The 14,479-nt window shown below is 40.6% G+C and overlaps 1 protein-coding gene across 1 annotated transcript in view; it reads left to right on the top strand.

The window, feature by feature from the left end:
• Positions 1 to 14,479, top strand: part of LOC128865685 (protein slit) — a 118,646-nt gene that overhangs the window by 44,182 nt on the left and 59,985 nt on the right. Inside the window, 1 exon segment of the mRNA XM_054105952.1 lies at positions 2,511 to 4,424. Coding sequence (XP_053961927.1) covers positions 3,832 to 4,424 — 593 coding nt within the window. The 5' untranslated portion in view covers positions 2,511 to 3,831.

Raw genomic sequence — 14,479 nt, 5'->3', positions numbered from 1 at the left:
CAGGGAAATGAATGTAGGTATGTATCGACCAAATCCATGTCAAGACTAATTAGAAATGATCTTCACAGGAAATGAAAGGCTACCGTAGACTCGACAGATGCAAGCAGCTTCAGCGGGAGCACGCGGGCAACGGTCATGAAATATTCTTTTCACAAATGAGAAAATGTTCACTGTTAAAGAAGTTTTTAATAAGCAAAACGACAAAATCGATGCTAAAACTTCTAAAGAGGAAAAAAAAATGTTGTTCCTAGGGTTAGCGTGGTCACCATCCCGCCTCCGTAAGTAATGATTTGGTGCGGAGTGTCTTGTAAAGGCGTCACATCTCTTCATTTGTGGGAAAAAGGGGTTGAGACCGGAACAGAAATGTACTGGGAGGGTTTCTTAGAAGTCGTCGTGAAGCAGTTGAGCAGTACTATCTTCAAAGGAGAACGTTTGATCTTCCAGCAAGATTTATTTCCACTCCATAAGACAAAAACCATCCGGGAGTGGGTAAAAAACAATATTCCTGGGTTCATAGTCGCAGAAGATTGGCCATCTGGAAGTTCAGATCTGAATTCATTAGACTACAGTTTGTGGCCAGAATTGGAAAGCATAGCCTCCAAGAGCCTTGAAGAGTTTCAAACAACCTTTGGTTTGAGCAGCAATGTCAATATCCACGGAAACTGTGCCTGCTGCAATAGCTGAATGGCCTATTCGTTTGAAGGCTTGTGTAAAAGCAAGGGACCATTCGAATAAATTAAAAAATTTTGCTTAAACTCTTGGTTCAGTATTCCAACTTCCTGTATAAGATGCACTTGTTGAGCGTAAGCGGAGGAACGAACGAAAAATCCAGTCTATTTTATAGAGTTCCACCTTTGATGAGTATTTCTTTCAGCAGTTCTTCTTCAGAGGCGAAGAAGTTAAAAGGTCTACTCCATAGAGCTCAAACTGGTGTGAGTATTTCTCTCGGTTCAATGAATGATTTTCTAAAGGAATTATGACTATAGGTCATTGAGCTCAACGGCCTGTTTCACTATAGCTCAATTCACTATATTAATTACTTAATTAAATTAAAGTTCGAATTGTGGAACATTCATCAGATTTGTCCCCTAACGACTTCCATCTGTTTTCAGATCTAAAAAAATGCATGCGCGGAAAGTGTTTTTTTTTTATCAAATGATGAGGTCATAGCAGCTGTGGAAGCGTATTTTGTAGCCGTTCCAGATTCTCACTTCAGGGATGGGATTCATAAATTCGAATCTCGTTGGAATTAGTGTATTGATGCTCAGGGAGACTATACGCAATAATAAAATTGTGTTTTGCTTATCGAACCGTAAAACTTATTGAACCACCTAGTATATACTTGGCGCTTACACACTTTAATAGGTGTTTGGCCGAGCTCCTCCTCCTATTAGTGGTGTACATCTAGATGCTTTTTCCACAAATCGAGGGACTTGCAGTTTTATGCCCCCTACGAATGGCAGATGGGTTTTTATGAGGAGTTTTTTCAAGGCAGAAATACATTCGAAGGTTTGCCATTGCCTGCCGAGGGGCGGCCGCTATTAGAAAACACTTTTTCTATCACTTCGGTTTCATGTACGAAGATTGAAAATATATCTGAAAAACTTAGTTCCTAATAATTTTTGTTAGATCATAAAAGGGTCAAATATCTGCATCAATTATATAAAACAATTATCTATTTTGAGCTCTGGCTTTATTAATTTCATATAAATTTTATGAATGGAAAAAGAGAGCCGCTGGCTCTTGAAAGTATTTGAAAATGCGTCAGTAAAAAAATGTTTACGTTTTTTGTAGACTAATTTTCTTATACCATTTAAAGTTATCTAAACACATTTGTTAGTGAGCCACGTAGCTTCGTTGTTGGTAGCGACGCCTGGGTGTCTATCCCCGGATTCAATTGGCATGTGAAAAGCTTCTAGTTTCTTAGCGGGCTTCCCTCAGTCAATACGTACTCCTTTGATTCGGTCACTGCTGGCCAACCATGTCCAGACTTTCGTGGGTCTTAATTTCTCTTGTTTTTCTTATATTTTTTAACTGCACCACGCGCGATTTGTCCCCTTATTGCCAGGTTCTACACAATCGTACGATTTTCAACACCACTGTAGTAGTACATCCGTACATTTATTTGCCAAACGCGTTCAAATACACGACTACACTTGAAGGCAAAGAAGAGAGTGCATTTTTAATTGCAACCCTCCACTTTGCCACCCACTTGAATGTGGCGGCAACGCTTATTGTCGTTAGCAGTTAGCAGCAACGACAGCCTCCAAAAAGGTCCTTGAGTGAAACGTATGAATTTGTCAGCCTGGTTAACTTAATTCAATCTTACCTGAGGCTATTTGACGCGTTGCTTTATCTAAAAACAAGCAACAAGCTGATATGCACCATTGTAAAAATGCACAAGTAAAGTACATGCACAAACACACAAACACATACGTACATAATGTTTGTAGGCAGTATTGCAACATGTTCATTAACTTTGTTATTCTGCTTCCACTCTTTCTTTGCAGGCACCTTTACTGCTGGCACTGAGACTGAGGCTGAGGCTCAAGCTGGGGATTATAAAGGAGGAAGAAGCAGCACAACTAACTAAAACAGCTGCCGCATAGCAAACTGCAATAACGCATACTGGGCAAATGAACAGTGAAATCCACAACAGCAATAGCAACAATAACAAGGAGCATAGCAGCAGCAGCAGCAACAAGAACAGCAACAGCGCGCGTGCATTTATTATTATCTGCTCGCATTGAATTACAATACAAATGTACATCCGCTACCTACAGGTCGGCAATCTGTAGCTTTATAGTGTGCGCAGCACGTCGACCTTTTTCCTTTCATTTCGCTCATTTTGGAAAAGTGTATTCCTTTGCTTTATAATACAAATACTTTGCGAACCAAAGTGGTTGGTTGTTGCTTGTCTTTTGCGCCTACCGCCGACGGCGAGGAAATTATCAACCACCACCAAATGCAGCAGCTATCCAACTTAGTGTGTTGGTGTTGGTGTTTTTTTTTGGTGCACATCAATAACATCAATTGTGTGTTTGCGTTTCGGCGTTCGTAACGCTTTTGTGGCAGTGTTCATTGCGTTCCAACGCAGCAAGGACGGACGGCACGTATCGCAAACCAGTGGTTAGCGGTGCGGATCGCGCGACAAAAATAATGTTGTTTAACGACGAAAAAAATGGCACAAAAGCATACAGTAAATAAGAAAAAAACACAAAGAAGCGCAAAATAAATAATTAGGAAACAAAAGCACGAAATAAAAAAAATAAAAAAAGTAAGTAACGAAAAACGAAAATTGCTCGCGCGTGAGAATGTGAAAATGGCACAACTGTTTCGTTGTGGCCAGCAACAAGAAAAAAAATCCAAAACAATTGCTCGCGTGAAAATAACGAGAACATTTCCACATGCGGAAATTATGTGATTAATTTTAAAAAGAAAAAATGTGCTAAGCTACTATTTGAAACAAAAAAAAACGAAATAATAAGAATAAAATGTGCGGGAAAAAGTTTAGTTCCAAATTTAATAAATAAAAACGGGCTCGACGCCGCAGCTTGCCGCAAAATAAAAACCAAAGCCACAAACCTTGCCTGCACAAGGAATTGAATTGAACGTTTAACAAAAGCAAAAAATATCACACACACACACTCAAAAAAAAAAGCAAAGTAAAATAAACGCTCTGTAGCATTCACCTGAATTAACGCAACAACAAAAAGTAAAAAATAAAAAAAAAGAAGAATTACACATTAAAAATCATTACACCACACCAATAAGCAAGCGCCCCACACACGCACACGCACACATTCCCTCGCGCTATTTTAATGTGCGGAAATGACGCACCTGCAACCCCAACGTCGCTTCTACTCCCCAATGCGATTTAAAGGAGGTGGTGGTGGTGGCAGCATAAGCGCAGCAAGTGTCAGATATACTCAAGCAGATGGCAGCAACAGTGAAAGTGCAGCTGACGGTGTAGAAACAGTGTTTAACACTGACGCTCGCACTGCGGCTGTTGCGCTCGATTGTTGTAGTGGCGGTGGTGGTGGTGGTGTTGTAAGTGCGGCGCACTGCCAAACTCCCCAAACATCCCACCAAACAACCAACGCATGTTCAACTCACACACGCGCCAGCATTCGCCCCAACCTCAGCGCACTCATTCCACCCATTCCTCAACGTCGCCTCTGTTGGCTCTTTTGTATACATTTTCTCCTTCTCCTGCTGCTGCTTGCCTGCGGTGATTTTCTTCAGGTTGCCGCCGAACCATATGGTGGCTCTTCGGTGGGCATTCACATACCCGGCGGCAGTTTGGGCGTGATCAGTGAATCACGTTGTCCGCGTGTGTGTTCATGTAATGGCCTAACTGTGGATTGTTCGCATCGAGGTTTAACTCAAGTGCCGAGGAAAATATCAGCGGATGTGGAGAGACTGTAAGTACATACATATGGTATACCAAATACATTGTAGTTGTTAAATCTTTCCTAACACTTTATTGACATTTGTTTGATTTGTGAAAAAAGGACATGCAAAGCGCATTTCTGCGCTTCTGTTTGGCAACTTTATGTAAAAAGCTTAATTAACATCTAATCAGTGATTTGCAAATTAAAGCATCAACTCCAAATGAGACTCCTCACTCTTATTTCTAACAAATGAACAACTTTATTTTAGTAATTAAAAAAGTTCTGCAAGTAGAAAAGTGTGGATAAAGAAGCAAAGTAGCAGATTACACATCAACTTTTAGTTTAGGATTTAACTATCTTTTTTTATCGGCTGCTAAGCCTCAATAAAAAAGTATTTCACCATTTTAATTAATACTTTTATTTTTTTACATTTCCTAACGGCAATTTATAACGCCATGATTTAATTTGTAATTAAACAAAGACATGAGTGGCTTCCTGGTAAATGTAACCACAAAACATTTATCTATAATTTTTCCATGTGCTTCGCCCATAGAAAGTGGCCCGTCATCAGTCCAACCAGCTGCCTACAGTCCCTTCTATTTTTTTTTTTGTCGAAAAAACTAGAAAGTACAGCACTCAGACAACATTAAGTCCATTGTACTGTACTCCGGTTCCGGTTTTTAATTTTTTTTAAGTCTACGCGACCTCTGAAGAAATCTGACTAGATTTTGTGGTGCCAAGGAACTAAGTTGGTCGCTTCTTAACACATCAGTGCCAAAGACCTCAAGCCTGATTCGAGCGAAGGCCGGGCAGACGCACAGAAAGTGGTCCTCCATCTCAACCTCCTCTCCACATGCTGGGCAGAGTGCACTATCTGAGATGCCCACCTTTTCCATGTGATTCGCCCATAGAGAGTGGCCCGTCATCAGTCCAACCAGGACATGAGTGGTAACATCAGCTTTCTCCATCTGCAGCCTCTCCGCCTGCCAAGCTCGCTTGTGGGTTGAAGTAACCCTTTTGCTAACCGTGGCTTTGATGGCTGCAGAAAGAAGTGGCAGAATGTGTTCCGGGCCAAAGAAGTTGGACAGATCCCATCTTAGCTAAAGAATCAGAGGTCTCGTCACCCGCGATATCCACGTGTCCCGTTATCCATGTTAGCATCAGGATATTATGTCTAACAACATAGTTCAACCTGGATTACAGGACTCAACTACGCTTGAAATGGTTGGAGGGCCGCCTAAGGCCATGAGCGCAGCTTTGCTGTCGCTGCAGACACGTGCAAATCTGCCTCTCCACCTGTTTTCCACAACAAAGTTCATTGCTTCTTGAACAGCACACTCCTCCGCTTGAAATACAGATGCATGCATTCCAAGAGCAATGTGTAGTTTTGTCCCGTAAACACCAGAACCAAGCTCAGTCTGGAGCCATCCGCGGAAATACGAAAGCAGTATCTACCGGGCTCATTTTCAGATTTTGACCACAATTGAGCCTCTGGCAGCACCACAACGTATCTCTTTTCATGTGTCTTATGGAATCAAGGGGCATGCCAAGGATCGCGGGATCGAAGTCCATGCTTTCTCTGTTGCCCAATGCCGGAGTTCCCAAGTGTCAAATATGATTGGTATACGATGCCATTTGCAAAAATATAATTCTTCCGATAGGGTGATTAGGTGGAATCAGTGGGGCGCTTCGAACTACTCCTACTCTGGCGCTCAATGTAATGTTAAACGTGGGACCTATAGACATCGCAGGCAGAATTGCCGCTGCTCGTACCGCAATCAGACTGAGGGGCTTGGGCTATAAGCTCAACCTCACATATGGGCACTCAAGCATCCTCAGAAACTTTGAGTTCATCCCCTCGTCGACGGACCAGTGTGTGCCTTCGCTAAGTCCAAGTGGAACTTTCTCCACCCATATTCCACCAAGGGAGGAGTGGACCGGGGGCAACACCTGTTGACAGGGCCTCGTTAACCTGTTCACGGATGGCTCGAAGTTGGACGGTAGGGTTGGAGGAGGAGTATTCTGCAAAGAGCTCCCCATCAAACTCAAATTCAAGCTACCGGATCACTGCAGTGTGTTCCAAGCGGAGGTGGCCGCAATTAAAGAAGCAGCTGACTGGCTACTTACTTGCGTAACAACTGTTAAGAAGGTAAATATTTACTCCGATAGCCAAGCGGCCATCAGGGCCCTAGGCTCTATTATGGTGCATTCGAAGCTGGTCAGGGAATGCCTGGTCTCACTCTCGATTGCATCAGAATTCTTCTACATAAAGATAATTTGGGTACCTGGTCACAGTGACATTGCAGGAAACTGCGAAGCCGACGAGCTGGCCAGACAGGGGACCTGTGAGGTAATGTGCCCGCGAAAGGAGAGGATCGGGATCCCCTTGACAACCTGCGCTCTACTCCTGGAAGGATGGGCTATGCACCAACTCAGCGAACGCTGGGCAAGTACACGAACGTGTAGGGTCGCGAAGTCCTTCTGGCCACGTTTGGATAGGAGGCGTTCGAGGGATATCCTGGAAATGACAAAATGTCATCTCTCAAATTTCGTGGGCATCATCACGGGGCACTGTCCGCGAGGTACACATGCCGTGAGACTCGGAATCACTTCGAGTCCTTTTTACGTCAGCTGCATGGAGGATGAGGTGGAATCATCTCAGCATATGCCCCTTAGCTGCCCAGCCTTCGCGGGACTAAGATTCAAGTATCTTGGTTCTCATTTCTTTTCTGCGCCTGCTGATATAGCAGGTGTTGATAACAAAAATCTGATGAACTACATCAGCAACATAATGAGGTTAACATAACCGCGGACTAGTCACCGTTCGTAGTCCACAAACGCTCACCACTCCCCCATCCCTTCCCTTCCTCCCCATTCTCTGTCCTTAAATGGTATCACAAAGGACGAACCAAACTATTTCGTCCAAGTGGGCCCTACTCTCTGGGCAACCATTATAACCTAGGGTGATTAGTTATGTGCCACTTAGCATCAGCAGTAGAATTTTTTTGGAATATTTGATTTAAATTGTCAAGTTCTTTTTTTTTTGATTTCCTCTAAACTGTGAACTAGGGGCCAAAAGCAAAGCCTAGAACAAAAACAGTTTCCCTTGTTTTCGCTCTATTGCTCCGACCTGCTCAAGAACAGATAAGGAAGACTACATTCGTCCGGATCGAATTTAATACACCCGCACACAGTTTTATAACACATAAAGTGGTCTTATCCGATCTCGATAATATTTGGGGTGGGAAAATGGGTCAGTAAAAATCGAGGTTTGCTTGTGCTGAAATTCACCGCTTGTTACTTCTTTCTTCTACCTATGTTGCTAAGTTTCCCTTTAAGTCACATTTTATTGCGACTGCGGCATTTTCAGCTTCTCAGTTTCCACACAAAACTTCATTCAGAGTTAGCTCCACTACGAAGGGGGAAAAGTTCGATGTAAACTGCCGGAAAAAATGCGGTTCTTCTGTTTAATATAAACCAAAGCATCAGCCACGCCTTCTTGCAACTGTTTTGTAGGTATTCCCAGGCTATGTTTCTTTGCAATGATCCCTCAATTTCAACCTCTCTGATCGCAGTCTTTATCCGCAGGAAAAGCAGTTCAAATGTAGGTTTTTCGGCCTGCTAAAGAAGATGTAGATTCCTTCTTTGCCAAACTCTGCCACTGCGCTTCACTTTGTTTTTTGGTACCCAAAACAAGTGAGCTTCGTTATATAAACCCAAGTCGTTGAGTTTTTTGAACAATCATGAGTTATTTCGAAATGTATCCCCATATACATATGTAGAAAGTTTAAACAGCGTAAACTCGAAAGTTTTAAGCACACATAAGGAAATGTTCCAAAAAGTATCCTATGGCTCTATGAGCAATGAATATCATTTCGATAGAAAATATATACATATAGAGTTTTTCAGTAAGAGCGCTTCAACTTTTGAACTTTTTTGAATAAAACACAAACGGTTTGACTTTTTTAACTATTTTTTTTTTTATTATCGAGTTTGAACATATACATTTAAGTATGAAATTCGATTTCTTTTGCATGACCACCGCGTGCACGTTTTACGAAATCCAATCGTTGAACCCAATTTTCGACCACTCTTTTGCATAAATCGGCCGAAATTCCAGCAATTTCGCGTTCAATATTGGCTCTGAGCTTACAAATCGTCGCCGGCTTGTTACTGTAGACCAATGACTTCACATTACCCCAAAACGGGACGGCTTGTTAAATGGACGGTAAAATGGCCGTAATGCTCTTAAAGTAGCAGCAACAGAACGATTATTTTCATAAAAAATTTGCACGATTTGCAATCGTTGCTCAAGTGTGTAGCGTTCCATGATGAAATGTATACTAATGCAGTTTACAAATGACAAGCGAAAAAGAAAAAATATTGCGTCGTTCGCCCTCCCTATCGGAAAAAAGTTGAAGCGCACCTATTGAATAACCCTATACTTCGCGTTCGAGCAACTGAATTCTGGATATACTGGCAAATACTTTATACTCCAACAGACTACAAGGTTCAAAATAAACAAGACTGAGCTAAAATAGAAACGACAGGAGCTTTGTTCTGATAGGGAGGTTTGGCAGCCGCATCGCACAGAGAGACAACGATGCCACTTAGACCACGGAATGGGTCCGTTGTGAGCCGCGGGGGCTGGGCTACATTTCCCTCTCCACATTGAACCATCCTGAACTTTTGAAAAAGCGTAAAAGGTTGTTGATACCTAAAGTGTATAGATTATCTATATTGGTTAAGAAGTAGGATTTTAAAAATCGGTTTCTGCTTCTGGCTAGAGCCGGGCATGTGCAAAAAAGGTGTTGAATTGTTTCAATTTCCTCCTCATTTCCGCAGCTACGACAGAAATCATGCGTGTAAACGCCTAATCTCCTTGCATGATTTCCTATGAGACAATGTCCTGTGAGGGCCCCTACTAAGGTCCTGATTTGAAGTCTACTCAATTTTATAATATTCTTGGACAGACGTACATTTAGCCTTGGCCGTGTTTGCCTAGTAATTTCACAGGTATTGGCACTAATCCATCTTTGATTTACAGAACTGATTAGAGCGACCATAATAAGAAGCTTACAAGTTGCGAGAGGTGCCCCCATAAAATGAGTTATGTTTGGCATACAGGTACCTTCTCTTGCAAGTTGGTCTGCCCTACAGTTCCCTGGTATATCTCTGTGGCCTGGGACCCAGCATAAGATTATACGATATTACTTTGCCATCTCATTTAGAGATTGGCGGCAACGTAAGACACTCCTTGATGTTGTTTGGAATGCATCCAGGGCTCGTAGGGCAGCTTGGCTGTCTGATAAAATGCAGATAACCGTTGATGATATTCTGTTTATCTTTAACCATTTTAAGGCTTCATGAATAGCGTTTATTTCCGCTTGAAAAACGCTACAGTGATCCGGTAATTTAAAGGATTCACTAATAGAAAGCTCTTCGCAAAATAACCCTGATCCTACACCGGTGTCCATTTTGGATCCGTCCGTGTAGATCTTAACGGGTGTGTTGGGTGTTGGATCTTCTTCAAGCCATTCCAGTCTAGAAGGGATTTTCATTAGGAAATTCCTTTCGAAGCAAAGAATGGGAGGATGATAATCACAGTCACTGGGTATATCCGTGTAGGAGTCTAAAATGGTTGAATGTCCATGTGTGACAGTTCTCCATTGTGAGCTCGCTTGAGCGTTAAGCGGAGCAGGCCGCTGAGTATTTGCAGAAGAGATCTAGGGGTGGCAGATGTAGCATGATGTCCAAATCCATGGATGGCGTGGTTTTCATGGTGCCACATATTGCTAGTTCCGCTGATCTCTGCACCTTATTCAATAAATTAGAATAGGTTTTTTTCTGCATAGCACACCACCAGACAACATTTCCATATAACAGAATGGGTCTGACGACTGCAGTGTAGAGCCAATGAGCAACCTTAGGTTTAATTCCCCAGGTCTTACCTAAAGCTCTCTTACAGGCATAAAAAGCTAGGTTCGCTTTCCTGACACTTTCTAAGATGTTTGACTTCCAAGTCAGTTTCCTATCTATGTTTAGTCCGAAGTACTTGGTTTCTTCCGAAATCACAAGAGCTTCCCCTTTGAGCATAATTGGACTTAGCTGAGGGATTCTGTGTTTCCTATTGAACAATATGACTTGTGTTTTGTCTGGGTTTACTCCTAGACCACACTTTCCTGCCCACCTAGAGAGTATATCTAGAGCCTTTTGTATTAGGTCTCTTAATGTAGATACAAATTTAATTTGTTCTGATAACTTCGAGTTTATTTATTCAAAATAGTCCCCTCTGGCCTCGATACACTGTTTTTCCTGATCTAAAAGCTTTTCGAAAGAGTGTTTGAGGTCATTGACTGGAATGTCCTTCAGGATGGATGACCTCTACGGACGCAAAATGTTTTCCTTGCATGACCAAATGCAATTTTTCGAATAGCTGAAAGTCATAGGGAGCCATATCAGGCGAATACGGTGAGTCATTATCATACAATAAGCGCCAGCTTCCTTCTTCGCGATATTTAGCGCGAATTCGACGAATGCGATGTAACAAACGCTTCAAAACGTCAAGATAGAAAATTGCATTGACGGGTCGGCTCGTTGGCACGACAATTCCCGGCATTGGTGGACAATTCCCTTGAAATTGTAAAACCAAATGAGCATCAACTTGATTTTTGACATCTCCAAAGCCATTTTGGAACCTTCCATTCAGCACTTTGACGCTTAGTGTCAAGTTCATCATGGAGATACCACGTTTCGTTACCAGTTACAATGTTGTAAAGAAAGTTCTCGTATTTTCTCGCCTCTTTAATGAGGTCTTTCGAATGTTGAATTCTGAGCAATTTTTGGTACTCAGTTAACTTGTGCGGATTGAAACGTGCACAGACCTTTTGTACGCCCAAATGATCAGTAAAAATACGATAAATCGATATTTTGGAGACATTCAACTCCGATTCCAAGAATTTCAACGATGATTTCAATTCATTTTTGATAAATTTACCAACAATTATAATGGAGTCACATCATTTACGTCCTCACAACCATCTCTGAAACGTGTAAACCACTCATGAACTCTGGCACGAGAGAGGCAATCATCGCCATATACTTTTTTCATCTACTCAACTGTTTCGGGGACGTTTTACCGATTTTAAAACAAAATTTGATATTAGCTCTTTGTTCGAAACTCATTTTTGTACCGATAACACAAACATACAGACACTTTAGACGGAATGGCGTCGCTTCCACTGTACCCAATGTCACCAAACTTTTACTGGAAGTCAGCTAGGGATGTAACTTCCAATGCACTAACTCAATAAAAAGATGGCGCCATCAAAAACATTTTTATGATGCCAGTCTTTTTTATTTTGGACTTCACCTTGTATAACTAAGGTCATCATGAATCGTTTAACGCCAGAGCAACGCTTCCACATTGTGGAAATTTACTTTGGAGGGGAAAAAAAATTGTTCGCGAAGTTCATGGGGCACTAACGACATTATCGCTTTATTGCAAAATCAATTTGGTGACAGTTTTCTTTCCAGAAGTGGTCCTATTCAGGAGGCCATTCGGACGATGTAACGCCTCTGAATTACTTTTCATGGGGCTATGTTAAGTCATTGGTTTATGTCGACAAACCAGCAACTCTTGAAACATTTGAAGCCAATATTCAAAGCACCATTGACGCTATACGGCCAGAATTATTGAAAAAAGTAGTAAAAAATTATACTGATCGAAAGGGCCATGTAACTCGTAACCACGGCGGACATACCTATGCCAAATATTATATTCAAAAAATAAATGCCATGAAATTATCTACCAAATTATGAAAAAAACAAATCATTCCAACAATATTTCTGGTTTGTATTATCATTTGAAGTTCTCAAGCTCTTAAAAAACTCCCGATATATGCTTTTTGTCTATACAAAGTCTCATATTCAGAACATATAAGTAGTTGAGCACAACTTGGTTTTAGGCTCTACGATTTCCTTCATGGTCCTTTCTAAGAACTTTTCTGAATTAGATTTGGTAATGACCTGAAAACATGAGTAATGAAACAACGGTACGAGAACTGTTATTTTACGGTACGTATTGCCACTTTATGCTATCTTCTTCTATTACATCTTAACTAACCATACGTCATTCCACTTTGCTGTAAGCGCTGAAAGAAGAAGATAATTGGATCGAGTATAATTGGCTTGTGGTTTCAATTACTTAAATAATCATCAAGACATCCACCACAATCCAGTTAATAATAATCCTCCTACTTTATATTCATTAACTTATAACACTCGTATTAAAAATGCAACTAATAACTTCCCAAACGGCAAATTACTAATTCGTTTCGCTAAAATAACTTAATAGTTTTTTAGAAAATTATTTGCAAAATTTTTGAATTAAATCATTATAAGTAGAAATTTAAATTATCGAGAAATTTCCAAATTATGTTGGTTCCTATTATACTTCTATTTTTTCCACGATTATCTTATTGTAATGATGATTGCCTTTATGGTGACGTCGACTTGAATGGCTGATGACCCCAAATTGCGATAATTGCAAATTGTTCCATGCTCGTACTGGCAAATTACAGTTCAACTCTACACTCTCCTCTTTACAGCACAAGAGTCCGGTTTCGGACGTGATGGCCAACAACGAGATGACTGTGAGAGCAAATTTATTGTCTTTTGTCTTTTTTGGGTTTTTGTTTGTTTTGTTTTTGCTTGATTTAGAGACATCAAATTATTTTCAGAAAATTTATAAAATTGTTGTTAAACACTATAATAGAAAGCCATTAAAATTGACTCAAATGGATGGATGTAAAGTAACATAACAGTGAATTTTGGTCAAAAAGAAATAGTTGTTTTAAGAGAGCAGAGGGGATGTAGTGAATATTTGTTGAAAAAAATTTAAAATTGTAATATTTTTTTCAATTTAAAAGAAATATTTCAGGCGTATTACAAGTAAGTTTGTCCAAAATTTTATATAGCAGTTCATAAGAACTCTTCAATAGGAGGCAATGTTTTCGCTATAAACAGCTCCTATTGGGACAGGTTCTATTACGGATTACCTATTATATTTTGTACCTCCGCAACACTACGTGTAATGAGCTGTAATTTGATATTTTTGTCGAAAAGTTCAGTAGCATAAATTTACTTATATGCTGTTTTCAGTGAGTTGAAAAATTCATCTCGCCAAAAAGATGGCATTGACTCGTGAAAATGTTTGTGCGATGATTTATTACGATTAATCTGAACTTCCTTCGACTTTTGGTGTTAAAGCACCACGGTTGTTGTGCCAGAAACAATTGATAACGCATGACCCTCGTGAGACGTATCATGAGATAAAAGCATCCTAGAACATTAGTGGGACCAGCATACCTACTTTCAATATTGCAAGAACCGCTGGTCGTCAAGAATAGTTATTCTTGTTGGATTGCGCAGAATTTGAAAGTTACCTAAAAGGGGACTCGCCCCGATCAGTGTAAAGAAATGTTAAATAAATTCAGCGACGATGGTTTACAGCACATCTACGACATCGTGAAAGGTGACGAATATTGGATCTATGCATATGAGCCGGAAATAAAAACACCAATCGACAGTGTCTGTTCTCAAAGCGAGCTTAATCTAACAAAAGTAGTTCGTGGAATATTTCAAAGCAAATGGTCGCCTATTTTTTTAGAAAATCTAGTCATGTCGCAACTGTACTACTAAAGAAACGTAAAACTGCTATTTCTGAGTAGTACACAACCATTTGTTTGGCAGAAGTTTTCGGAGAATTAAGGAAAACCAAGCACCAACTTCTTCAGTAAGACAATGCGATCTCTCACATATCGGCTCACACAAGAAAGTTTTTGAGCACTCAAAAGGTCTAATGAATAAGTCATTCGACTTACAGCGCAGATTTGGCACGTGATAATTTCTTTTTGTTCCCGAATATCGGAAATAAAATGTGAGGTCAACGTTTTACAACGCCTGAAGAAGCTGTTGAAGTCTTTAAACAACTCGTTTTGGAAGTATCCACATCTGAGTACAAAAAGTGGTTTGAAAATTGGGCCAAGCGAATACATAAGTGTTTTGACTTCCATGGAGAATAT

Source organism: Anastrepha ludens, chromosome 6, assembly GCF_028408465.1.
Source record: "Anastrepha ludens isolate Willacy chromosome 6, idAnaLude1.1, whole genome shotgun sequence".
Classification (NCBI taxonomy): Eukaryota; Metazoa; Arthropoda; class Insecta; order Diptera; family Tephritidae; genus Anastrepha; species Anastrepha ludens.
This window is presented reverse-complemented; position numbering and strand designations above follow the sequence as displayed.